Source organism: Brachyistius frenatus, unplaced genomic scaffold (genome assembly GCF_029030835.1).
Source record: "Brachyistius frenatus isolate BFR_SWC_R1_liver_20210118 unplaced genomic scaffold, ASM2903083v1 Contig_131, whole genome shotgun sequence".
NCBI classification, from domain to species: domain Eukaryota; kingdom Metazoa; phylum Chordata; class Actinopteri; family Embiotocidae; genus Brachyistius; species Brachyistius frenatus.
In genome coordinates, this window is record NW_027210730.1 from 422,872 (window position 1) to 449,329 (window position 26,458).

Sequence of the window (26,458 nt, forward strand, 5' to 3'; positions counted from 1 at the left end):
CTGTCAAGGCCATTTTAAAATAATCTTTGTAGAAGAAGTGTTTTTTTTCCACACTTTCTTTGCTTTACTCTGTGACGTACCAAAATCAGGCAGGTATATGTGAGAAAAACTGCTTTAAATTTCATTAATTTCAGGAGGAGTGAAGCCTGTTTTTTAAAGAGCTACCAAACAAATTCATACAGGACTGCTCACGATTCATCCGGGTGGCGGATTAGTTCCTTTCCTGGCGCATGTTTTGTTCTAAATTCAGGAGGTGGCCGTGTGTTTGGAAGCAGACGAGCTGCCGACCGCCTCTGACAAATCTAAATCTGACAGATAAATGGATGAATGTCTAAAATCAGACCAGGCCACAAATCCTGACGCCGGTAAAGAGGGCTCGGTCCTCAATCTGGGCATTACCGTGATCCCTGTGTGTGTCCTAGTAAACACAAACACACACACACACACACACACACACACACACACACACACACACACACACACACACACACACACACACACACACACACACACACACACACACACACACACACACACACACACACACACACACATGGGCTCATTCACTAACACACACAAATGCACATCCAAACAAACACAAACAATCCCCATCGCTGTTTGTTGCCAGTTTAACCAGTCTGCAGGGTTTTGGACCAGTTTGAGGTTCAGCTGCTCTTCGTTAGTTTCCCTTCCATCAGTAAAAAAAAAAAGATTATCATCAGAGGCATCACAGTGACACTAATCCACATCAGTGATTCTGCTTTGACATTTAAAGGAAAATTCTGCCCAAAAAAACCACATTTCAACGATTGATTTTCCTCCTGATCAATGAATCTAAACAACAACTCGTGCTTTGAAAACAGTTTGTAATGTGACTTCTGTGGAAGTTAACAACCAAGAAGTTGCCAGTTTCATCCAGTCGGAGCAGCTGAACCTTTTAATTGATGCAAAATGTACTCTGAGTCCTACATAACTTGAGATTGACTGTGATAGTTTGATGCCACATCCTCAATAAGAAAAAAATGGGTGTGCAAACAGATTTTTAGTAAAGTTTAGATTTTTATTTTTTTCACCTGAATGTTTTTTGATTGTTTTAACTTTTTTGTATCGGTTGCACTTTAACCACAAAACATCTGACATACTTTACCTTAGCTTCCTGTATTTTTATCCTCGTGAACACTTCCCTGTTCTACAGACTGAACTTCCAACAAAGTCTGGATAGATATCGTGAATAATATTCAAGATAGGGAGAGAATGACTTTTTCACTAAATATGTGGCTTGATAAATTTCCTTAATAAATGAACTGGCATGTATTTCCATCATTGCAACGTCTGAATGAATGCTGTATGTTCTATCATGTTGTATATATATATATATATATGTTGTATGTAATAAAGTCCTGTTTTAACAGGATTGCGTTGACTTTTTATATCCACTGTAATCCTCTTGAACTTTTCCCTTTTTTAATAGAAGACCTCCTGGAATGAGTCAAACTTTAAGGTTTGATGTGACCAGAAAACCTACAGCGCATAGAAAATATATATATCATATATTTTGAGTTTATTTACCTTCTGCAGCAGCAGAGAGCCGGAGTATTTGACAGTTAAATCTCGGAGCTGAACAGCGAAGACTGACGCCCACTGCTGGACTCTGAAAAACAGAAGAGAAATGTGACATACAAAATAAAGGATTGATACAACAGAGTTCAGGTTATTGAAATAAAATACCTTTCTGGGAGGAAACACTTCATGGAGAGGCACAAAAAAACTACTGCAAATAGTAAAATAGTACATATAATATTAATGCTATTATTTTAGGAATCCCTTCTCTGGACAAAAAAAAAACAAAAACGTGTTTATGTAATCAGATTTCAGGGCTCCAGACTGCATTAGTTTTGTATCGTACCATCAGATATGATCTCAATTTAGACTAGAGAGACTTATATGACATCAAGTAAATCATGTTTAATGTGGAACAAAGTGCAAACAGACAGATGTTCAGCAAAAGACAATTAACATACCTCTTAGGAAAAATAAAACAAACATGTCCGGTATTCTCCTTCTACAAAACAGTTTCTAATGTTCTTAACTGTGTCTCCTCGTTCAGTAATGCAACATATGAATTAAGCATTGATTCATGAAATAATTGCAAAACGTGAGGAGTGAGTCAGTCTGGAGCCTGAAATCAGTCCCTGTGGAAAAAAGGTGTGTCGGTTGGAGAACAAGAGAGCTGAGGATTAAAAAAGATGAACATTAAAACAAGACACAGGTGTGAACAGTGAACCTGATGCACGTTTCATCAACACATTATCCCGTTTAATTGAGGCAGCCAGGATCTTTAGACATTTTGTTCTAATAAAAATCAAACATGATGATTGATCATGGGGCAGTTATGAGTTTGAGGCTTTTTCACTTCTATGATTAAACCATAATTTTTTTGGTTGCTATCATACAGTATAAAAGCTGCACAACAGAGGAGTCATAACAGCAGAATCTATTCGAAGTTTAATGACAAAACCAGAAAAAGTCATGCGAGCTCGATAAAACATGAGCAGTTTATATGAATTAACCAAGTGGTAACCATCAGTGATGTCATCAACCATCAGTGATGTCATCATTGGTTTATGAACGTTACGAATCCTCCAGTTCAGATTCTGTCCGTCACCATCTTGTTAGTTCGGAGCGGTTTGGAGCAGGAAGTGACCATATTTGGACGAGCTGGGGGAGGAGCCAGCGGTGGATCTGACCGATCTGATCGGAAACCTGACGATACTACGTCCCGCCCACCGATAGCTGTAACCTGACTGCACCACAGGCCTGTCAATCAAACAGACACGCCCCCAAAAACAGGTCTTCTTGAATCTTCTTTTCTAATGAATGAGGGATTATTTTCAGATGGACCTCCAGAAAACTAAGAAGAAGGAGTGACTTTAGCTAACAACACCGAGATAACTGATGGACACATTTTATTCACTTTGGATTTGATGAGAGAAGTTGAATGGGAGTCTATGGAGCCGGAGGCTTTTTGGAGCCGACCTCTAGTGGCACTCGCTGGTATTGCAGCTGAAGACACTTCTGGATCGGAACCATTTTACAGACCTGAAGCTACGAACTCTTTTAGAAACAGTCTGTGGATTTCACACATACAGATTTGAACTTGCATGACATAAGTCCCTGCAAAAGAAAAACCCCATCTTGACTTAACTTCTAACAACAGCAAGGGAGGAACTGACCGGCTTATTATTGCTACAATCAACACCATCACACTCACACTGCCTCTTCGACCTCCTCTGTCTCGTACACCAGCTGTACTGTGTGGATGTACGGTGCGTTGTGTTTGTTGGATGTGTCACTGTGAAGTCTGTAAATTGCCGTGGCGACACTCGGCTCGGCAGAGGTGAATGGCAGAAAAAGGCCCTTAAATATGACGGTGATGAAAGAGATTTAGATAATCTGTTGTTCATCTGGGTCACAGCAGAGAGCTGCAGGTGTCTACTCAGCACAAACTCACAAAACCAACACAACAGCACGACACAGAGCTGCAGGCGGTGGCGGAGCTAACAAAAAATAAAAAACTGACAAACAACAGTTATAATTAGAGCATTTCTGACCCAAATGTTGTTGCAGTACTGAACAAAGTGTGACAGGCCCGTCAGAGGGCAGCGCAGTTTGAGTGACAGTGAACTTAACTGTCAATCAAGGCTGCAACCAGTGATTATTTTCATGATTGATTAACATACAGATTATTTTCTTGATTCATAATTCATTCATGAATTTATTTGATAAGTTCTTCACGTGTCTTGTTTTGTCCAACACTCCAATAGCTAAATAAATTCATTTTACCATCATGTACAACAAAATAATAAATGCATTCATTTTACCATAATGTACGACACAAAAATGGATCAAATTCCCTTTAAGGAACTGCAGCTGGAAAATGTTTTTGCATTTTTGCTTTGAAAATGACAAAGTTGACTGATAGATTTATGATCAAAATAGTTGTAACCGATGGATTTTCTGTCAAACTAATACATTACTTTAATATTCATGGCAGCTCCACATTCAACAGCTTCAGTTAGTCACAAAGTTTTCATCAGACACAGATTTTAAACTATTGAGTCTAAAATAGGGAGCAGGGTGAAAATGTTTAAATGCAGATGTTTGTGAGTAAAGAGATCAAAATATTCAGTCAATAATTAATAAATAATATAATAAACTAACTAACTAATAAACACAGGATGAATACAGTGTGAAGTCAACAGAGTTCACACCACTTCACACACTGTGTGTGTGTGTGTGTGTGTGTGTGTGTGTGTGTGTGTGTGTGTGTGTGTGTGTGTGTGTGTGTGTGTGTTTGTCTTTACTCAGCATGTGGAGAAGAAGGGAAGAGTTTATTGGTCCATCTGTTCTGGGCATTAATCCTCTGAGTACACACACACACGCACACGCACACACACACACACACACACACACACACACACACACACACACACACACACACACACACACACACACACACACACACACACACACACACACACACACAGAGTATGTTTCAAAAATACATTGTGAGCTTAACGGATTTCACAATATTCAGTAAAAATGTGACGTAAATCTGCCAGCAATTTAAAGATTATTTGTCACGGATTAATCTGATGATTGTAATTTCATCAATCAATCAATTATCAAAAATATAAACCATTTAATGTCAAAATCACATTCTCTAAATGTTGTTTCTGACCAACAGACCAAAACTCTTCACTTCACCACGACATATAATCTACAACAGAAAAGCAACACTTCCTCTTAAACCCTGGAACCAGAGAACAGTTTGAGATTCTGATTGATGAATTACTGTAGTTGATCAAATCTACAAACATTTTTGAAAAAACAAACAAACGCATACCTACTTACAAGTGTGTTTTGTATGATTTACATTATATTCCATGAAAACCAACAAAACTCCAGAATCAGAAAATATGCGGTTGTTTTACCAGAAATTGTGCAAATTATTAAATTGTATCATGTTTTTTTTTTTTTTTTTTTTTTTAAATAAATTGATTAATCTGTCTTGATTGTTCTTTTGACTAGATATTATATTGTATTATGAGTGGCAGGGGTTCGAGTTTGACTTCATCATAAAAGGCCTGAGCTGGAAAAATGTTGTTTATAGAGGAAGAAATTCACAAACAATAATTAATAAAGAAATGTGTGTGACCATCAGATCTCGACAGATTTAGTTTTCACTTCATAAATTATGATTTGCTGGACTTTAGATAGACATGAACGTGACTTTGACTCTCTTCATAAACTTATGAACTTCTTGATGTGCAGTGTGAAAGCCAGTGGAGTATCGACTGCTGGCAGACTGAAACATCGGGGCAGGTTTTTTTGTGAAAATTTGACAGATTTAAAGCAGCTTAATCAACATATCTTATTAAATAAAATATTACAAGAGTTTTTTAAAACCTTTTTGAACAACTTTTTTAAACATTAAAAAAGTATAAAAACTAGATTTAGATTAGGTTAGATTAGATTTGACTTCATTAATCCCACAATGGGGACATTTACTTGTCACAGCAGCATAGAGAAGACAAAAAAGTGCACACAATATGAATAAATTTACAAATACTTATGAGATATATGAAATAAGGTAGGCACAAAATTATTATTTTAGAAAAAATAAATAAATAAGAGCAATAAATAAAAAATACACACACACAAACTATATACACAAAAACAAATACAAAATAAATATAAATACAGTTTAAATACAATTTCAGAAGCTGTATCAGCTCTGCTGTGTAGGTTTTTTCCCCACTCTATGAATATGTGTGTACTAATTAACACATGTGCATGTGTGTGCAACAGAACAGACCAACAAAATCCCATTAATGGTCCATGATGATTAAATTAATTTGAGATGAAGACATAACAACACTACATTGTTGACATTAAAAGTACTTCACAAGTGACACGAAGAGTACTTTAATATGTAGATATATTTAATATAATATGTACACCATTTGGAACAAAGCCCTCGTATATGGCGGGACTGTGTATGAAATAAAATAAAGCTTTTAGTTAAACCCTTAAATGGGCAAAACACAAATTCGTATAATTTAGTTTTTTAATATGACCCGTCGTTTCCAATATACAGTCTGTATCTCCTGAGATACATATATTTAACATTTTCTCGATATTTTAAAAACATTTGATAAACAATTAATTTGCTCCTTTTTTCATGTCTTGTCTTAAAGTTTTAAAAATGTGGGGAAAAAAAAGTAACAATAGTTGTTGACGTATGTTTTGAATGTTTGAGACAAATGTAGTATTTGAATCAACGAGTTATTAAAATTCATTCACAAAACATAGTCGTCCCATAGTTGTACTTTTTTTTATCTCGGCTCTAGTGCCCCTGCGTGATTAATATCCTGTTAGCTCTGGAAGCTGAGGAAACACTTTTGACTAGTGACCATGCAAATCTTCACTTTACACATCTGACAAATGATGGCGATTTCCATTCAGAGACATCATACATCGGGCTTTCACCAGCAGACAGGCCGAAGCGTGGCTATTTCACGTTTTGCCGTGATGGACCAGCGTGTCTATTTTACGCTTTTCCGTGATACTGGCTTGGCCCAGAAGGTCATGGCGCTGCCAATGGATACGATTATTCATATACTGGTGTGATAAATTGAGTTTCTCTGGATTTTTCTCCACAATAAGTGGAGTCCAAAAAAGTGATGTCAATACGTCTTTCCATATCACGGATGTCTCATTCAGATCTCTGGTGACCATAAATAACATAATCTTATGGAAGGTCAGGAAAATCCAGCATGACTCCACACACATGGGGTTTTGTAGCACCTTTAAGCTTGTATTATGCCAATAGTATGGCCAGTTAGAAATGGTTAAAATTAGGAGCCCAGAGCTTTTAATTTGAAGGAGTAGACAGTTTTTCTCAACTGTCACTGATTCAAACTAAAAATGCCCGAAACATAAATCCTCCATCCAGATCGCCTCCAAAATATAATCAGCTGATGCTCTGTGTTGAGGGTGAGCTGTCATCTGACTGAAGCACATCATCTATTTTTGGAGATTTTAACCCACTGAAAGAAGGTCACACAGGGACATGCAGTGATTTAAGCCACAGCAATTTAAATCCTGTGTCAGAAATAACAGACAGAAACCTGACAAAGTAAAAGTCACAGGTAAGGTATTTTGAGAAAGTCATAATATCTTCAGTATCATGAAGGATTAAGATATTTCTTCCTCATCCAGTAAATCTCATGAAGCACCATTTGCTTAAAAAGATAAATCTGTTTTTCAGCTCCAGCTGATGAGCAGCGAGTCTGAAATACATGTATAAAAACCATGAAAGACGCTTTTCAAAAGTTGTGAGGAGAAAACCAGACAGATGAAATGTGGACGATCAACCAACATTAGTGCTCTCTGCTGCCACAATAAAAAAAGACACATTTTCCCACTTCGCATGAAGTCAAGGTTTTTGTTAAAGGAGTCTGGTGGCTTTGAAGCGAGTAAAATATAACATTTCCAGAGATGGTTTTCTGATGGCAACATAAAGCGGTGAAAATATTTTAAATACAGTGAAACTGATGTTGATTTTTTTTTTAGAGCTGGGTCTTTGTTTAAACACCTAAAATACTTTTTGTTTCATTTTCATGCCTTTACAGCTGGCTGCTTCTCCAAACTAGTGACGTGCTGACCTCCAATCGACTGCAGGCAGTTCACCGAGTACGGAAAAGTACCTCAAACAACCCCGAGACAAACAACCCTAACTAACTCTTTATCATTAACCTCAGGAAATTCAACTAAACACGGAGTAATGGGCTGTTGTTGTTGTTGTTGTTGTTGTGCAGAAAAGACGTTGTCAATGATTTCAGCAGTCTGATTGGCGAAGCAAAAACATGCAAGAACTTCCCACAGCTTTACAAAAAAAATTAGATTTTTAAATTGATCTTTCGAGAGTTGTGAAATCGTCAAGGATATCATGAAGGATGAGAGGTTCGTTAGAGAACAAGAAACAAAACAAACCAGTATCTTCCCTCGTTAACTCGGTGACGGCGTTTCGCTGTCACGGACACAAAGTCACGTCTCTTCAGCTCCACGTCAGAACAGATGAGGCGGATTTGCAGTTTTGTGGTTTGTGTTTGAATCATGAGTGTGCTCAGGCCTGAGGCAGTCGGTCAGGTGGTGGATGTGGGTCAGGGGGGAAGGTGACCGGGCCGAAGGGGCGTGGCCAGTGGCCGGCGGCCAGCTGACCCACAGACGGTGATGGAGGAGTGTGTGTGTGTGTGTGTGTGTGTGTGTGTGTGTGTGTGTGTGTGTGTGTGTGTGTGTGTGTGTGTGTGTGTGTGTGTCCTCAAGGAAGCTGCAGCTGCAGGGAGCTGACAGGTTCATGGTAATGAGGTGAGCATTAGAAACCACAACAACACGACCGAATACCAGTTGTAGGCACAAGTAAAGCAGCTGCAGCCGCTCATTTGCAAAGAGGTCACGTAAAGTCAGTTACACTACATGTTTAAGATGTACTCATTAAATCACATTAAAATAAAGTTACAATCTGCAAAATGTAGTCCAGCTGGTGTCTGTTGCTTCTAAACCTTCAACTTCAGTAGAAATAGAAAGGAAAAGCCACAATGTGCTGTTAGCTGGATGTATTTCAGAGTAAATGTGCTCAACTCTCGGTGTGAATCCCTTTAAATCAGTGTGCAGCAGCTCATCGTGATACTTCTGATTTAAACTTGTTTAACTGATGCGTCTTATTAACCATCTCTTTTTGAACATTTCTAATTAAACCTATTTTTTGTCTGTTTGTTTGAAGGATAATTGTTGCTTATTTAATATGCGTATTTGGATGTTTGCTAACTCTTCACCTGTGTTGTTACATCTCATTAACTTCATGCTTTTTCACTCCAATAGTTTTTGCTCTGTGATTGTCGGCCCCACCAACAGTTCACGTTTTGGATCTCTATGCTGTTCTTTTCTCTCTCTGCTCCCCCTCAGATGCTCCGCCCACCTCTGATACTGGTTCTGTTAACAGATGCTCCGCCCACCTCTGATCCTGGTTCTGTTAACAGATGCTCCGCCCACCTCTGATCCTGGTTCTGTTAACAGATGTTCTCCACCTCTGATCCTGGTTCTGTCGGAGGTTTCTTCCTGTTAAAGGGAGTTTTTCTTCCCTCTGTTGGAGGTTTTTCTCCCTTAAAGAGGAGTTTTTCCCTCCTAGCTCACATGGGACTTGCTGAATTGTTGGGTTTCTCTGTGTAAAGTTCTGCTGGAAGGACTTTGCGTTGGGACCAGCTCTGCGAGCCTCCAACACAAATTTTTCTAAATAAACCCTGAATCATTTCAGATCCTTGTTTCCGACTCTGACAGATGGTAAACACGGTAAGTAGCCGCCTGTAGATCCCTCTGTCGTTAGCAGCCATCCTGTGAACTGCTAACTGCTATCTACATCCTGGACGTGTGCGGGGCTCAGTCACCCGCCACCGACGGACTTATCCTGCAGACGCTTCACTTTGACGTGCTTATGTTCGGTTGACGTCAAAAAAATATATAAATCTGTAGGAGTTCTCAGACATACGCTGATTTGATCGTTTGTCAGAGAATCGTTTGTGATTTAATGGATTACATCGCTGGTAACAGAACTTCCAGAAGTGTGGTTCGTTGGACCACATCACTGCAATAAATTCTGCTTATGTTCTGTGTATGCGTACTGTACGACAGATTCTAGTGAACATCGTGTTACATTCATATTTCTGTGGTAGGAAATGTGTGATTTTATTTGACTAAAGCATGATTACGTAGCTGGATTATTTGGAAAAGAGAAAACGCCAAATTGGTCAGTAAAGTAAGGTTTGTTTTTTTCTCCCCGTCTGATATTGTGGACAAAGAGCTGACAGTATTGTGTTATATATTTAATAAATAATGTATGTGGAGAGAAATAAACTAAAAATGGGTCACATATGGTTTAAATGCCACTTGTTGTCAGGCTTGTTTTAAAACAGCTGTTCTAAAGTTCACAGTGAAACGCTAAAGAAACGCCCACATTGTCTGACCAAACCACCACAATAATGTGTCAACGTTTCTTTGAATCGAGTGGAGAATAAATTCTTGCTGACTGCATTAAAAATATAATTCAACTGAGTGCTCCTGTTTCTCCGTCCGTCTCACGAATTCTAACGTTAATGCTTTCCAGGAAAAAACAGACAGCCTGCTTTCTGCAGAGCAGCAGTTATTATCAGTGTTAATGCATTAGTAATACCACACTATAACCAACAACATCATCGTGCTCATAACTTATCATTAACCTTAAATAAAGTTAGCTTTCATTGGAGGGTTGTGATTGGCCAGCGATCTCAGCCCAGCAACACAAACGCAGAAGTCGTGTGCACCCTGAACAACAGGCACACGGTCAGAGCTGCTCGTGAACTTGTGACTGTGTTTGGGTTTAAAGTGGAATTAGGGTTCAAGGTTTGACGTGTTTTTAAGCCGGTGGTCAATGTTAGATTAGATCGCAGATATAAGAATGATCCCTGGAATAATCAGACTTCTCGTTCTGACTCAGAGCAGATTTCAGTGAGTCCTGAGGGGAAACTGCAGCCTGCCGACACACACACACACACACACACACACACACACACACACACACACACACACACACACACACACACACACACACACACACACACACACACACACACACACACACACACACACACACACACACACACACACACACACACACACACACACACACACACACACACACACACACACACACACACACACACACACACACACACACACACACACACACACACACACACACACACACACACACACACACACACACACTGTGTTCCAGTATTCGTACTAACACACTATTCAGTATGCCAGAAAAAGATTTAATAGTATGTTAAACGTAGGATACCAAAAGTTTCAGGATGTCCTACAACATCTGGTCGTATCCTGTCGAGCGTGATACTCTGACTGTTCTGACCCACAATCCTTTGCAGCGGAAGATACGTCACATGGACGAAGCTGCAGAGACAGTTGGTGGCGCTGATGCTCCGCCAACAAAATGAACAACAAGAAGAGGCATTAAAAGGAAGCGCACTCGTTGCATCCTTTTTCTTTGTACTTCAAATATGGCGTCACACACCGCGACGGATACGACCAAGAAGGTCAAAGGTCAAGGCGAAGTTTTATGATGAAGTAGTATGTGCCAATAGTTACATACTACATGCAACAGTACATACTTTGTGAGAGCTGCAGTACGTACTGAAAGTAAAAAGAAGTATGCAATTCGGAGTTGTTCCTTCAGGACCTTCATGAAAACAAAGTGCATTCTGGGAGTTCGGTGACTGAAGCTTCATTTACCTGGAATCAGAATTTTTCTATAAGCTTCTCATCCATTTTAATTTTTCAAAAAGCGACACAACATTATGCTTGAAATCCCGCTGCTCGACCAGCTGAAGTGACTGTTGACGAAGCAGAAACACAATCAGTTGGAAAGTTTAATGAACCTACGACTACTTTGAGAAAGAAGATGAACAGCCTGATGCAAATATCAATATTGGGAATATGTAAGAGGACAGATTCCTCAGATTTTAGTTTCAGAGTTATGAACCACTTTTAAAACTACCAACCAAACATTGTTCAAATGAAAAGAAACTTTGCAGTTTGTTGTAGTGAAGATCCAAACTTTTCCAAAGATATCAAACACACCAGGCTGAAGTTTGGAGAAACGTTTCTAAAGTGAAGAACCTGAACGCTTGTTGCAGCCCTAAAAAAAACAACAACTGCCATTTCAAGCCGTGATAATCGATTTGATGACATCAGGTAGACGAGAGGAGACCGACAGGACAAGCGAAGGAAGGACGGACACTTACGTCTCTGGGGGGATTTTCATCTGAGCCTGAGCTGTAATCCAAAAACAGAGAAATCCCAGGAACGTCAGGAGGTTCCTGCTTCTCGGTGTCCTGCCGTCCATCCTGCCGCCCTCAGGTCCGAACATCCAGGTCCTAAAATTTTGAAGGCAGTTTCACAAACTGGGACCTGCTCTGAAAGTTCAAGAGGATGATAACAAGTTTGTGGGAAACGGTTTCCTCATGTTGGCTAAAGACAGAAAACGACGACGCTAACAGTCTTTGGACGCCGAACGCTCTCCGTCATGTCGGCATGAACGCGTGCTGCTGCCGGCATCTTCTCTCTGTTTGACTTTGTAGCCTCTCGTTCTCCTCACAGAAACTTACAGAAGACCATCGTCCAGGTCGTCGGAGACAAACTGAAGGAGGAGAGAGATGTGGTCCTCGTCCAAGAAGAAGAAAAAGAAGAAACACAGGAAGTTAGAAATCCATCACGGAGACTCTGAAGAAAAACCCTGATGAATAAGTTCCCTCTGGTCCAGGTTCCTCCATGTTTCTCGTGGTTCCTCTAGGTTCCTAATCGTGTAACCAGAACCAATAAGTGGGTTCATTTCTCCCCCCTGTAGTTATTTAGGAAGACATACAGCTGGCAGTCTGCAGCAGATTTTGCAGCCGCTCGCCTCCACTGTCACCCAATTTACGACATAATCCACTTGGATTAAAAACTCTTCTTCCCCCTGGAAGAGAGAGACAGAGGGAGGAGGGAGGAGAGATGGGTGGGGTGGGGGGGATTGCAGTAGGGGATTGGATGAGGGCTCTGTTTTACCTAAGAGGATTAGAGCAATTTCTGGAGATAGACTCTCCTGCAACCAATCAGAGCTGCCAGAGGAGGAAAAAAACAGAGGTTCAGTTCGGCTCCTCAAACAGAGAGAAAGGGGGGAGACACACACACACACACACACACACACACACACACACACACACACACACACACACACACACACACACACACACACACACACACACACACACACACACACACACACACACACACACAATGAGCTTATTAATAACAATAACCAACCACTGTCTCGTTTGATCTCCTCAATGAACAGAAATGATGATATTGGCCATAAATCCATAAATGTAAATTTTCAGGTAAGAAGCCTTCAACAGAGTTTACGAAAGATATTCACTTGATTCAACCAGCTCTTAAACAAAAAGCATTAAAAATGTATCAGCCTGAAGAGTTTTGTATGAATATACTTTATGTATATTTATATTTTTGTATGTATATATCCCCCCTATAGCGTGACAATGTTTTGTTCATATCATGTTCCTTTCTGTTGTATTTGTTCTTATTGAAATTGTATTATAACATAAATTCAATAAAGCATCTTAAATAAAAACCAACCAACTTCAAAACAACACACACTCCAATGTTCATACTAATTACACATCAATTATTCTCATCGTCTGTTTGATTCATGTTAATCTGAGAAGAGCTGCAGATCTGAGGTCAGTACCCGGTTCAGAGGAGCAGCCGGATGTGAACTCAAGTTATGAAGCTCAACCAAACGCCGACCAGGTTTCAGTCTGCAGGATGAAACACCATAAACTGCAGTTAAAACAAACATGAAAACTACGGTAAATATTGATTACCTTGTCAGATTTTAATTATCATTAAAATCATATTTGATTAATATGCTTTGAAAAACTCAGTAAATACAGTGAAGCATCACCCAAAGTCAGGAACTCAACCTGCAGCCGCTCCGGAGACTTTCCTGCTTCAAAGAGTCTGAATGCTCGTATGTTGGATTTCAAAAAAGGAAATCCTCAACAGGTTGAGTGCCAAAAATCTTCCTACAAAGTACAACAAAAAGAAATGTGAAGACTTTTAATAATTAGTGCTCCGGGCTATTGATCGTGTGTCATAAACAGTTTGACCTCCTCGTATTCACTGCATCTGAAATCTGAGTCAGTCTGAAGCTTCAGTTCATCCTCGACATTGTTTCCATCCTGATCTCCACATTAAGATTGCTGTAACTTTTTTTTTTTTTTTAGCACTTAACCTTCACACAGGCGCTTTGACCTCGTAGATAATATGTACACGTTATTTAATGCCGTTCATGTTAATACAGCAGCTGTCAGATCTCCACATCATCCACCTTCTTACTTCATCTTCATTCATGTGAAAATGACTTAAAGTAAAGTTATCGTGTGTAGAAATCACTCTGAACTGTAAGGACACGTCGGCTGGCAGCAGTTCGGTGGTTTCACAGGTTTCAAACTCACATTAAATATTGATCAGAGTCACAAGAATAACCACCGAGTGATCAATAGATCAGAGAGTCAGAGGAGATGCCTTCGCTGCATCGTCACATCCACACCGGCTTCAATGAGCATCATAAATCAAATGCACCGTCACAACAAATCAGCAAATCAAATCACATGTGGAACAATCTTCAAGAATATAAAACATGAATTATGACTTTTCACCCTTCATGAGGATGATGACAATAATAAATGATAATTACATTAAAGTAGCTCCATAATTCACATTCTGTATTTAATATATACAAACATGCATTAAAGAGTGTGGCGGGAAACCTGCAGAATAATGAGCCAACAGCTCCCTCTAGTGTGAGAAGGTGTACCATACAACTAGTGACTGGACACTTAAATACCAGCTTCCTCTGCAGAACTCCAAACCTTCACTAAACCTGAAATTAAATTCATTTGAATTGTTTTTAACCTTCAAACCATGATTACTTTGAAAAGTGAGGACCAAACTCACAACAAATGTCTCCACTGTCACTCTACAACTTAAATCAAAAATCTAAATCAGGAGCAGTTGACATTATAAAGACTTCAGCATGGAAAACTAAAATAACTAAAACAAGAATTGAAGTGAAGTAAACAGTAGAAGCTCTGAAGAGGTCAGATATGTTTTTCAGACTGTTGTTTGGTGTTCACATTATTGTGTCCACCTCTGTAGTCTCTTGTTTTTGTATAAAAAAAAAAGATGGATTTGATGGAGTCCTGCTTCTCACTTTCATATCGACAGGCTAAAGAATCTCACTTGTCAACATATGAATGTAAATATCAATTTCAAAGTTATTGGAGATTTAAATTAGCATTATTATTACTTAAAATGAATTGAATTGTAGCTCAGAGTGGGACATACTAATAAAGTTGTCAGTGTTAGCTGGTGGACAAACTGTAATGGAAACACTGTTAGTAAATTAAAACAGAAGTAGCTGGTAAATTTGCCCAAATGTGTCCATGTTACCTGCTGACTGACTCTGAGGTTCTGTGTAGGAGAATAATACGAGCAGGTCCAACTTCAACTTCAGTAAAAGTCGGTTACAATGAGAGCACAGTTAATTCATCACAAGAAGTTCTCCATACTTCAGTGGAGACCAGTCGAGTCAGCTGCTGCTAAAAGGTCAAGAACTTAGAAACTCAACTTTTACACTGGTTATTACAGCTGGAAGGACGAACACGATGAACTATCACACTGACAGAAACACGCTGACTGAGTATGCAGGAGGACATCTGGACACAAGGAGACATCAGGGAGCAGGTAGGTGATCAGACACGAGGACAGGAAGTCAAGATTCATGAAGCGAGAGCAGAGGGCGAAAAAACAAAATAAAACAGGAAATAAACTAAAAATAATGATTAAATACTGGCTTTTTATATGTGTTGACCTGTTATCGCTCAGCTTCGGAGAAGGTTCGGTGTGCAGGTTTCGTTACCATGGCGATGCATCCCAATAAGAAGTCCTGCTTAGTTCTTCAGGTCTCAGGAGTTTGATTTGGTCATCCCAAAACGTTACCTTTTGTCTTGTTTTCCACTCTTCAGTGTGTTTGGAGTCTTTATCTTCAGATTCAGTTCCCCGACAGAAATATGCCTTTAAAATTCTCTGGTACGATTCAGAAATCATCGTTCCATCGATGATTGTCGTGGCTGAGAGGCATTAAAACAGGATACCACCACGTTTCAGAGGGGGGAGGAGCTTCTCAGGCCGTGTTTGTGTTACCTGTCATGCTCTGTACAGCTGCGGCTCAGTTATATGTGTGTCTCCGCAGCGCCGCAGCACCACCATCACCACCACCGCAGCACCACCATCACCACCACCGCAGCACCACCACCACCGCAGCACCACCATCACCACCATCACCACCACCGCAGCACCACCATCACCACCACCGCAGCACCACCATCACCACCACCGCAGCACCACCACCACCGCAGCACCACCACCACCGCAGTACCACCATCACCACCACCGCAGCACCACCACCACCGCAGCACCACCATCACCGCAGCACCATCACCACCACCGCAGCACCACCACCACCGCAGCACCACCACCACCGCAGTACCACCATCACCGCAGCACCATCACCACCACCGCAGCACCACCATCACTGCAGCACCACCACCACCACCACCGCAGCACCACCACCACCACCATCACCGCAGCAACACCATCACCACCACCGCAGTACCACCATCACCACCACCGCAGCACCACCACCACCGCAGCACCACCATCACCGCAGCACCACCACCACCGCAGCACCACCACCACCGCAGCACCATCACCATCACCGCAGTACCACCATCACCACCACCGCAGCACCACCACCACCGCAGCACCACCATCACCGCAGCACCACCACCACCGCAGCACCACCATCACCGCAGCACCACCATCACCGCACCACCACCACCATCACCGCAGCAACACCATCACCATCACCGCAGCAACACCATCACCATCACCGCAGCACCACCACCAAATCAGTATTTTGAGGCATCGGGTCTATTTCCTAAAAGGTGCGTGTGCAGAGAAGCTGCTCTGATCTGTTGACCTGGATCCAAAATGAAAACGCCACGCAGCCAGTGATGCCGGCCTCCTGCTGGGCAGGGTTTGGTCTGAACATATTTTGGTCTCCTGCGTAAAAACACATATTTCTGGTTTGTCCGTGTTATTTTTGGCAAAATGCAGACAGAGAAAAGTGTTGTTTTTGGAGAGAAGCCAACCCTCCCAGCTGATGGTGGACTCATGAACATCACCATCAGTGAATGTGAGAGTTGTTCTCTCTGATCTCTGCTGCTCAGCCTCTCCTTGCTTCAGTAACAAGTCTGGATTTTCCCTCCATGTGTACACAGACTGTCGGTTTGTTCAATCCAAACTCTTCAGAGACGGTTTTTGTCTCCTTTTCCAGGCAAGTCAGCATCAACAGCTGTAGAGGTACCGACGCTCTAACAACATCGTGGAGATCAGACATCCGTCCCGGGCGGTCTGATCATGAGGTCAGCTGGGAGGACAGGTGGACACGCAGCATGCAGCGAGATATGATTTACTCACGCAAACTTAACCCACGTCGTCTTAATCACTATTAATAACACGTATCTTCAGATCGCATACAACATGTCTAATAATTGGAGTTCGTTCTTTAAAGTTTGGATCCGACCAGAAGTTATGGAAAATAAAAGTGCAGCTTGATGTTGTGAAGTGACGGATCAGATTTCAAGACACAAACTGCTTCCATCATTCTTTACAATCGCGGTCATGAAGTTCGGTTCTCCTTCGACCACCGACTGAATCCTCACACCAGCACATTCTTCACTGAGACTTCTCAGAACTGACTAAGTTTTGTGTGTGTGTGTGTGTGTGTGTGTGTGTGTGTGTGTGTGTGTGTGTGTGTGTGTGTGTGTGTGTGTGTGTGTGTGTGTGTGTGTGTGTGTGTGTGTACATGTGTGTTGTAACATGCTGATGAGGTGGGTTCCAGATCCTCGGGGGTGTCATGAAGGATCTGGTAACAGAATGGTTTCAGTCTCAGAGCTGAGAGTAAATCACACCGTTAGAGTGCCACACACACACACACACACACACACACACACACACACACACACACACACACACACACACACACACACACACACACACACACACACACACACACACACACACACACAACACACCAAAGCTGTTGTGCGTAAATTGCCCAAAGCCTTCGTGAGAAAACGACGTAGTGTCACAATCCCAACTTCATTGAGCCAATATTGAATCTTGTTTTTCATGTCGTCGCCACAAAACCTCAAAACTGCACAGAGGTCAGTTCAACTTGGACTTTGAGCACTTTGACAGTTAAGATACTTTCCCAGTATTTTTGCTTGTTTTTACAGTGAATATCTTGCTGTTTGAACAACAGTCCAAACCACTGAAAAATATTTAGTTTCATTTTTAAATACTTACAGAAATACACGTTTTGTCTGTGTGCCGCCATTCAGTCACAGCACTTTCAAAATATAAAGAACTGATAATCACACAAATTATTGTACAACCTGAAAGGTGAACATTCGGTAACACTGCTATTAAAGTAGCGTAGCTGTGGACGTGCTCAGCCCCCCACCCCCATCCCCCGCAGAGCAGCAGTTTCACATAACTGTGATACCTGAGTTGTGTGACACGTTGTGTGACATGCCAGCGGCCGAGCCAGCGACATGGTCAGAGGTCACGGTGTCAATAGAAACATGCTCGTTACACAACCTCCTTCCTGCACACATCAGAGACGCTCTCACTTTATGGAAACGCCCGTCAGTCAGGTGACATAACGGCGACATTTATATACTGTATATTAAGTGAATCCACTAAAGTTCTTCAGACATCTGGTCGGAAATAGTCACAGCCAATCATAATCTGTAAGAAAGCAACTTCATTTATGGATGTTTGAAGTGTCCTTCATGAAACGAATGAATGAATTCAACGAATGAATCAACAGGATTCAAACCGTGAGTGCTGCACAGACAGAATTTTAGGACCGCAGTGAAAAACAGAGTTTATCAAAAATGTATTAGTGTGTGTGTGTGAGTGTGTCCGTTTGTCCTGTTGGCCAAATGGTGACGGTGTTACATGGGCTGAAGGACCCACAGCTGCTGAGTCCGTTTGACTCCTGATCTGTTGGGTCACCACTCTGTCCCCACATTTTCCCTCTATATCTATATGCACTCTCAAATAAGAGCAAAACAAATAAAATAAAAATGGAAACATTAAAAGCCCTTCACCAATAGAGCAGTAAGATTTAAATGGAAATGTTTGTAAGGTAAAATCTTGCAAATTGCGGATGTTAAATTGTTAAAGTATAAAACATTGATATACAAATTTACATTTTTGTGCTGATATTTGAGAAAATGGAGAGCTGGGAAGTCTAAAACAAAGAAGGCAGTTTAATTTACCTTCATCTGCTGGAGTTTAAACAGCACAAAGAGAGGCAGCAGATGGAAGTCAATGGTAAAATACTTCAATAAACTGTTAACCTGCTGTCTGGCTAGCTTTTCTGACAACTTGTGCATGTTTCTGGCTAGAATGCATGCTAATGCTTAGCTCCCAAGTTATACAGTAGGAGTTCGACAACAAGCCCTTAGAATTGAGTTCAGATATTAAACAGAAATGACTTTCATCTTCGTGGCTGCAGCTGCATCACCACCTGTTGATGATGTAAGTTCATCAACAGAAGAAAGACGACGTGATGCTCACAGTGACCGCGACAGTTTAAAACAAGCTTCATGGTTTTTTTCCTGAAAGTCAGTTCATCAAAATGAATCAATTGACTTCAGGGAAATCCACATACTTATGGAAATCTTTGAAAGCGATGTCGAACCGAATCTTTGCTCTTTAATCTCCATGTTTTTTCTTCTTTTCAGCACATTTTTGTGTATTTTGAACGACGGATTTTGTCTCCAGCGTTTCTACACAACAAACAGCTGTCGAGCTTTCAAAGTCCAGTCCATCATCCTCAGCCATGTGTTAACACACCACCACACTCATGACCAATGCTGTGTGTGTGTGTGTGTGTGTGTGTGTGTGTGTGTGTGTGTGTGTGTGTGTGTGTGTGTGTGTGTGTGTGTGTGTGTGTGTGTGTGTGTGTGTGTGTGTGTGTGTGTGTGTGTGTGTGTGTGTGTGTGTGTGTGTGTGTGAGGAGGGGGCTTCATCCCTCTGATATGCAGGGCTTAACCAGCGCAGAGCAAAACAATGGCAGTATTGAGGAGGACGTTGCCCCGCATGGCCTGCTGGGACGGGGTGTTATGGAGGGGTGACGGGGATGTTTTTTTGGGGGGGGTTGTTATGTGTAGAGACCCTGAGCCCTGCAGCTGTTGCCTGGCACGCTCCGGCCTTGGGCAGAACCGACAGCTCAAGTCAATGCCAAGTGTCCTGCAGCGGCTGATGGCGGGGAGCTCTGTCATCGTGGGGCATCTGGAGGGGGGGTGGGGGGAGGGTGCAACGACCACCACAACATCACCTTCCTTCTCTACCCTCCCTCCCCCTCCCTCGACTGCATGTCACCCAGCTGCTTCACCCTCCGGTGACCCGATAAGATAGAACGTGTCACAGTTCGAGCGTCAAGCCGTTTATTTCGCCGACACATGATCGGCTGTTGAGTCCGAGCATCAAAAACAGGAGCTGTCAATCTTCCTCAAAGTAGGCAACTTATCTGCCAGCTGGTTCACAGGAAACACTTCGTACCAGTTCAGGGAGGTTAATGGTCTCTGGAAGCAAAAGTAAATCAGTATTTTTTCAGGGCATCACAGGCAGAACTTATTTATTAATAAATAATGTAAATGACTTCCAGAACAAAACATTGCCACATTTTCTGTCTCGCATTAAAGGTGCAGCAAGATATAAAGGATTATTGAGGAGGCCTTTTTTATGTCCTTTGGCCAGCGATAGCTGGAGCTGGAGGCTTTTATGTTTTCAGTTAGTCGGTTTGAGAACTTTTTTACAAACTTGTAAAAATTAAAAAAAAAAAAAAAAAAATCATCGAATTCAAAATGATCATATATTTTCCAAAAAAACAATAAATCCTCTCATTTTCAACACATGATATGTTTTCTTTGTTCTATTTTCAATTACATATTGTTTTGCATGGTTTACAAATCATCGCATTCTGTTTTTTTTAATTTACTTTTTAGACAGTGTGCCAACTTTTTTGGAAAAGGGGTTGTAAGTAATATCATATTAATATTTCTTTAATTTTTCCTTTTCAGTAGCAAACTTCTCGCAAACCCAAAACAAAGAAATACACTTTCACTGTAATCACCACTTTATATGAATAAATGAACATTGACACATAACCACAGTTCTGTAAATATGCAGCTGGCCCATTGCTCTGCATCACATAGTGAATGACAGTTTATATCGTTAACACTGCGAGTTGTACAGTAAAGCATTCAGCCCTATCTAATGCTGTGTACAAAGGGAAATCCAAAAGGTCACTTCCAGTTACCTGCAAGCAATGGACAGCGGAGATCCGGGGAAGCTGTCGTTTTCCTGAGTGAGTATTCCACATTTCTTTGTCTGATGAACACCTGAGTTACACATTTCTGTGTCTGGGCACATCTGCAGTTTCACCTGAAGCTTGAGCACATCAAAGTTCATGTCAAATTTGTGGGGAACAGAAAAAAAGTGTCAAATCTGGTGAGTTGGAGTGACGAGCAACGATTGTGTTGTTCCGGGCGAGAAAGGGCCATCGTGCCAAAGTTCAGGTCGTTTGGACCGAACGTTTTCCCTCAGACGCCTCCGAACCTCCCAGTTGAACAGCCTGATCAGGTCGGACAAATTCCCAGTGTGCAACTCTGCAAATGTGGAAGAGGACCTGCCTGGTTGCGCACCTCAGGTGATGCACCTTTTTTTTCTCCATCTTGGACACTCAAAACACATCCCTCCGTTCACACCACCGTGCTGAGCGCCTTTCACGCACAAGAGCAGTCATTGAACTTTATGATTGAACATGTTGGTACTATGAACAGGTGAAATTTAAGAGTCACATTTTTGAGGTTGTGGTTGGATAAAGCAGTGTTAAAGCTAAAGCTAACAGTAATGTCAATAGTTTTGCAAGTACTTTGTTTTGATCTGAAGAAAATGAAAAATCAGGAAAGTATGAAAATCCTTTGGTTTCACTGTCCGGGAAAGTCGTTAGTTGTTGGGATGCTGCAGTCTGAATATAATGTGTGGAGATGAGAACAGTGAAGACACATTCAGAGTAAACATGCATGATCAGTAAAACATGATCTGTGGGTTTTAGTATGAACAACATCTTGTCCAGACTGGTTCCTGACTGGATTTACCCAGATCACACCTTCACACACACACACACTCAGTCACACATACAGGTTTAATGAGAGTTTAGATAAAAATAATTGGGGAGTCAGGTTGAGTGTATTTATAGGACACATGTCACACAGCACAGCACAGCACAGCACAGCACAGCACAGCACAGCACAGCACAGCACAGCACAGCACAGCACAGCACAGCACAGCACAGCACAGCACAGCACAGCACAGCACAGCACAGCACAGCACAGCACAGCACAGCACAGCACAGCACAGCACAGCACAGCACAGCACAGCACAGCACAGCACAGCACAGCACAGCACAGCACAGCACAGCACAGCACAGCTTTAACTAAACACCATTAACAGAAAATCAAAAAGTATTAAAAACATGGTTGGTCACATCAAACACATTTACATACTCTAATAATCTGCAGTATGACATTGAGACAACATTCACTTTCCTGTTACATTTTGTTAACAAAAACAAGCCTCCCTATTTCAACCTTTTTTTTAAATGATGCAAACGATTATGTAACAATATTACAAATAGGTCAAAAGTATTCTTTATGTTTTCTAATTTAATTGTCACCATCAGTGTGAAAGATCCAAGCAGCAACCATCAGTGAGATCATCAACCATCAGTGATGTCATCATCCATTAGTGATGTCATTGTTGGTTTGTGAACGTTATGAATCCTCCAGTTCAGTTTCTGTCCGTCACCATTTTACTAGTTCAGAGCGGTTTGGAGCAGGAAGTGACCATATTTGGACGAGCTGGGGGAGGAGCCAGCGGTGGATCTGACCGATCTGATTGGAAACCTGACGATACTACGTCCCGCCCACCGATAGCTGTAACCTGACTGCACCACAGGCCTGTCAATCAAACAGACACGCCCCCAAAAACAGGTCTTCTTGAATCTTCTTTTCTAATGAATGAGGGATTATTTTCAGATGGACCTCCAGAAAACTAATAAGAAGGAGTGACTTTAGCTAACAACACCGAGATAACTGATGGACACATTTTATTCACTTTGGATTTGATGAGAGAAGTTGAATGGGAGTCTATGGAGCCGGAGGCTTTTTGGAGACGACCTCTAGTGGCACTCAGTGGGAACCTCACTGGATTTTAAACTCTTTTATTTATATACATATTTGTTACACCATACTGTTGCACTGTAAATGCCCTATACATGTAGTAATTTCCTTACTGAAGTTTTTATGTTGACAGGCTTCTACCTTCACTTTTAATCAAAAGAAGAGATTTTCTCCTTCATATCTGATGATTTTAAAATGACCAAAGTAACAGAAATGCTGTAACTGCGGCTCACATAACATTATCTACTGGAAAAACCAACAGGGCTTTTATTTTGAAGTCCTGGGACAACTCCTATATAACTCTATGATGTACTATTTGTGTTTGACATCAAAATGATTGGAATGTAAAAAAAAAATGCACCAAAGTTAAAGTAAATAAAGTGAAATTATGAGCGTTACCGAACAAAATGACTGAAAGGAATTAAAACTAAAGGGGTATTTTCTGTCTACATGGAGGTGACATTAGTGACAGTAGTCTAACATCGCTGCGGTAAGTTGGCATTTTGCACGAGCTTCTAGATTTATTGGCTGAGCCCTCCACATATTACATCACTGACATCCGTATCACTCAAAAGGCGAAATTTTCATGCTGACAGCTGTTTAATAAAAAAACTGTCTGATTGATGCGTGCCAAACCGTAAGTGCAGCGGTTGAACCTGCTGCCCTCCTCCTTCTGTATCCCTTCTTGTGCTCTGTTCTTCTTGAAGAGCAGCTCACAGAGGGTTTATTATTTATCTGCCAACGTTGGGCCAACAGTTGCCGTTCTGCCTCTTGTCCTCTCTGAAGCGCCGCTCGGCCACCTGTCGCTTCCCTTAACTGCTGCTGCCTCGGCGATCTGCAGAAAACCTCTTCAGCCTGAAAACACGACGGATGTGATTGGAAGGGGCAGCAGGTTTCAGGAGGGAGTCAAAATGTTTAAACTGCAGTTTGTCGGTCAGTTACACATATAATCACACACATAAGGCCTCCCTGGTTTTGTCAATTTGTGGCGGTTCTTCACATTGTGCTGGGTTCTTATTCATGAAATAACACAGGCCAACTAACAACTTATTACAAAAATACTATCTGGCCTATGTTGGTTTTGCTTTTACAATAAAAGTTCAAATCAAAAGTCTTAATCCTGAGCAAAATATTTTAAACAATTCACATTTAATTAAATGTCCAAATGTCTTATTAAATTGGGCTAAATTTGGTTTGAAAAGTGCATTTAAATACCCCGTTTTAAGAAGTAGCAGCTGCACACTAACTTACAGTTTTAAAAAAAGGCTTTATTTATTTAACCTCAATGAACAAAGAACCAAACCAAATTTTCGATAATTTGATATTTGACAAAAAAAACTTTTACAGCTGAAAATTCAAGTCTGAAAAAAAGTCTGAACACTGATCTTGACAGATTTGACTGTTGTCTGTCAAATTAATCCACGTAAATCAATCTGTCCAACACATATAAGACAAAAACAGCAGTGTGTCAGTTGAAAGAAAGCAGTAAAATCCATGAATTGAAATTGAAATACAATACTACGAAACGTTAGCTCACAATGGCTTCTGGCTAAGTACAGCAATAAATGACCACACTTCAAATTCACTGAACCTACACTCAACAAAATTCACATTACATTACATGTATTAGGCCCTTTGTATTAGACCATGGTCACTATAGGAGACAGGAATACCAAAACAGAGGCCTTTCCACACCGGGGAGGTGAAATCATTGCAACCATGTGCTCTGAAAATGATTAGTGGAACCTCTGAATGTTGTAATTTGGAGTCATGTCTCTACATTTGCTTGTGTTTTGTGAATAATGAACATTTCTACCATTTATTTGATTTTAAAATGTGTAGCATTTATTAGGCCGAATGTCCCATCACAAATTATTCATCATAGTGAATAATAACTCATGGATTTGGCCCATGATTCAGATCTCCTCTAAAATGTACCAGCTCCTCTTTGGCTCGTGCTTCACCCTTCAACCCAGTTTCATTCAAATTGAGTGGGTAGAACTTCCATAATCCTGCTCACAGAAAAACAGAGATTGATTTGGTCAAATTTCTAGAAAAGTCCACCAAGGACTCGGAAGTACTTTGCGGATTTGTTTTTTACCGTGAGCATGGTAAAAAAAGTACCTCACTAGCTAGCTAAGATTTCATGTTTCATGCTTCTTGCAGTCGGCGCGATCGACGCAGTGCAGACGGAGCAGGCGGTCTTTGAGCTTTGATCAGTCTCTACAGAAAATGACCATCTTGCAGTTAATTAAACCAAATTCAACCAATCTCTGCAATATTAAGGGTTGTTTTACAGCGTCTTCCTGGGCAGCCCTCCCTGGTAAATAAAGTCACTGGCTGCCAGACACATTTTCTAACGTTTGGTATGTATCCACCCTCCAGCTTTAGACGGGGTCCCTGACCCTGCGCTGGTTGGATTTACCTCGACAAGGACTTAAATAAGCTCTCTGTTAAAGTGATACGTGTGTGGACCATGAAGTGTACTGAATCTTTTCAACACTAGTTGCATGAACTACGTCTTAAAATAGAAGTAGCAGGTCATAAAACATCTTCAAAAGTCAGCGATGAACAATGTCTTTTCTTGTTCTGACTCTTCGGGACTCGTCCTGACCGAAGAGGAAAGGTTATTCCAGTGATGATGACATGACGAGTTTAAACATCCATAACTGCAGCAGTTGTTCATCTGTTAAACTTAAACATCACCACAACGACGCCAAGGCCACTTCAGCCGGTCTACCTGATCCTCGTATCCACCTCTCTGTGTGCTTTCGGGGGCCGTAAAGATCGGGGGCCCTCCATCAAACTGGGACGGCACTCCCACCGCCGACCTGTGTGGTCATTTGTAAAGCCGTCTTCGCGGCAGCACGCGGCGCTGCCAGCCGCCGAACGCGTAAAACCACCACGTTAAAGAGCCCGTTACCTTCGGACGGCGTTGTGCTCGGAGAAAACAACACCTCACAAACACACACACAGATGTTGTTTTTTTGCTCGTACTGCCGATTGACACTCGCGTGCAGTTTTAATCACCTGTTAAAGGAAGCAAGAGGTCAGATTGTGTTTCAGGCAGGTCAAACAGTGTCTTCACATCCTCACCGAAGACGGTAGAAGAGCGGTGTTTCCATTTTATTGGAAGCCAGAGGAGGGTGGAGGAGGGGAGGCGAGGTCACTCAGCTGACCGTACACCAACCTACATGATATAATACGTGAATAATAACTTCTTAGGCTTTGTAAATTGAAGACATTTAAGTCTCTGACACATGTTGTTCACTCTTTTTTATTTTTTATGACAGGTCCAATATGGATTCCTCTAAAGTGAATCATAGGTCAGTTAT

At 41.3% G+C, this 26,458-nt stretch overlaps 1 protein-coding gene across 2 annotated transcripts in view; it reads right to left on the bottom strand.

Annotated features, from left to right (window-relative positions):
- LOC138630276 (voltage-dependent calcium channel subunit alpha-2/delta-4-like) overlaps positions 1-12,597 on the bottom strand; it is a 69,501-nt gene extending 56,904 nt beyond the window's left edge. For both annotated transcript variants that reach the window (XM_069714508.1, XM_069714507.1), the window contains exons 1-2: positions 11,922-12,597; positions 1,570-1,651 (exon numbers count right to left, since the gene is read on the bottom strand). In XM_069714508.1, the coding sequence (XP_069570609.1) occupies positions 1,570-1,651; positions 11,922-12,046 (207 nt within the window). In that variant the 5' untranslated portion in view covers positions 12,047-12,597. The remainder of the gene's footprint in view (positions 1-1,569; positions 1,652-11,921) is intronic.
- Between the last annotated feature and the right edge of the window lie 13,861 nt (positions 12,598-26,458).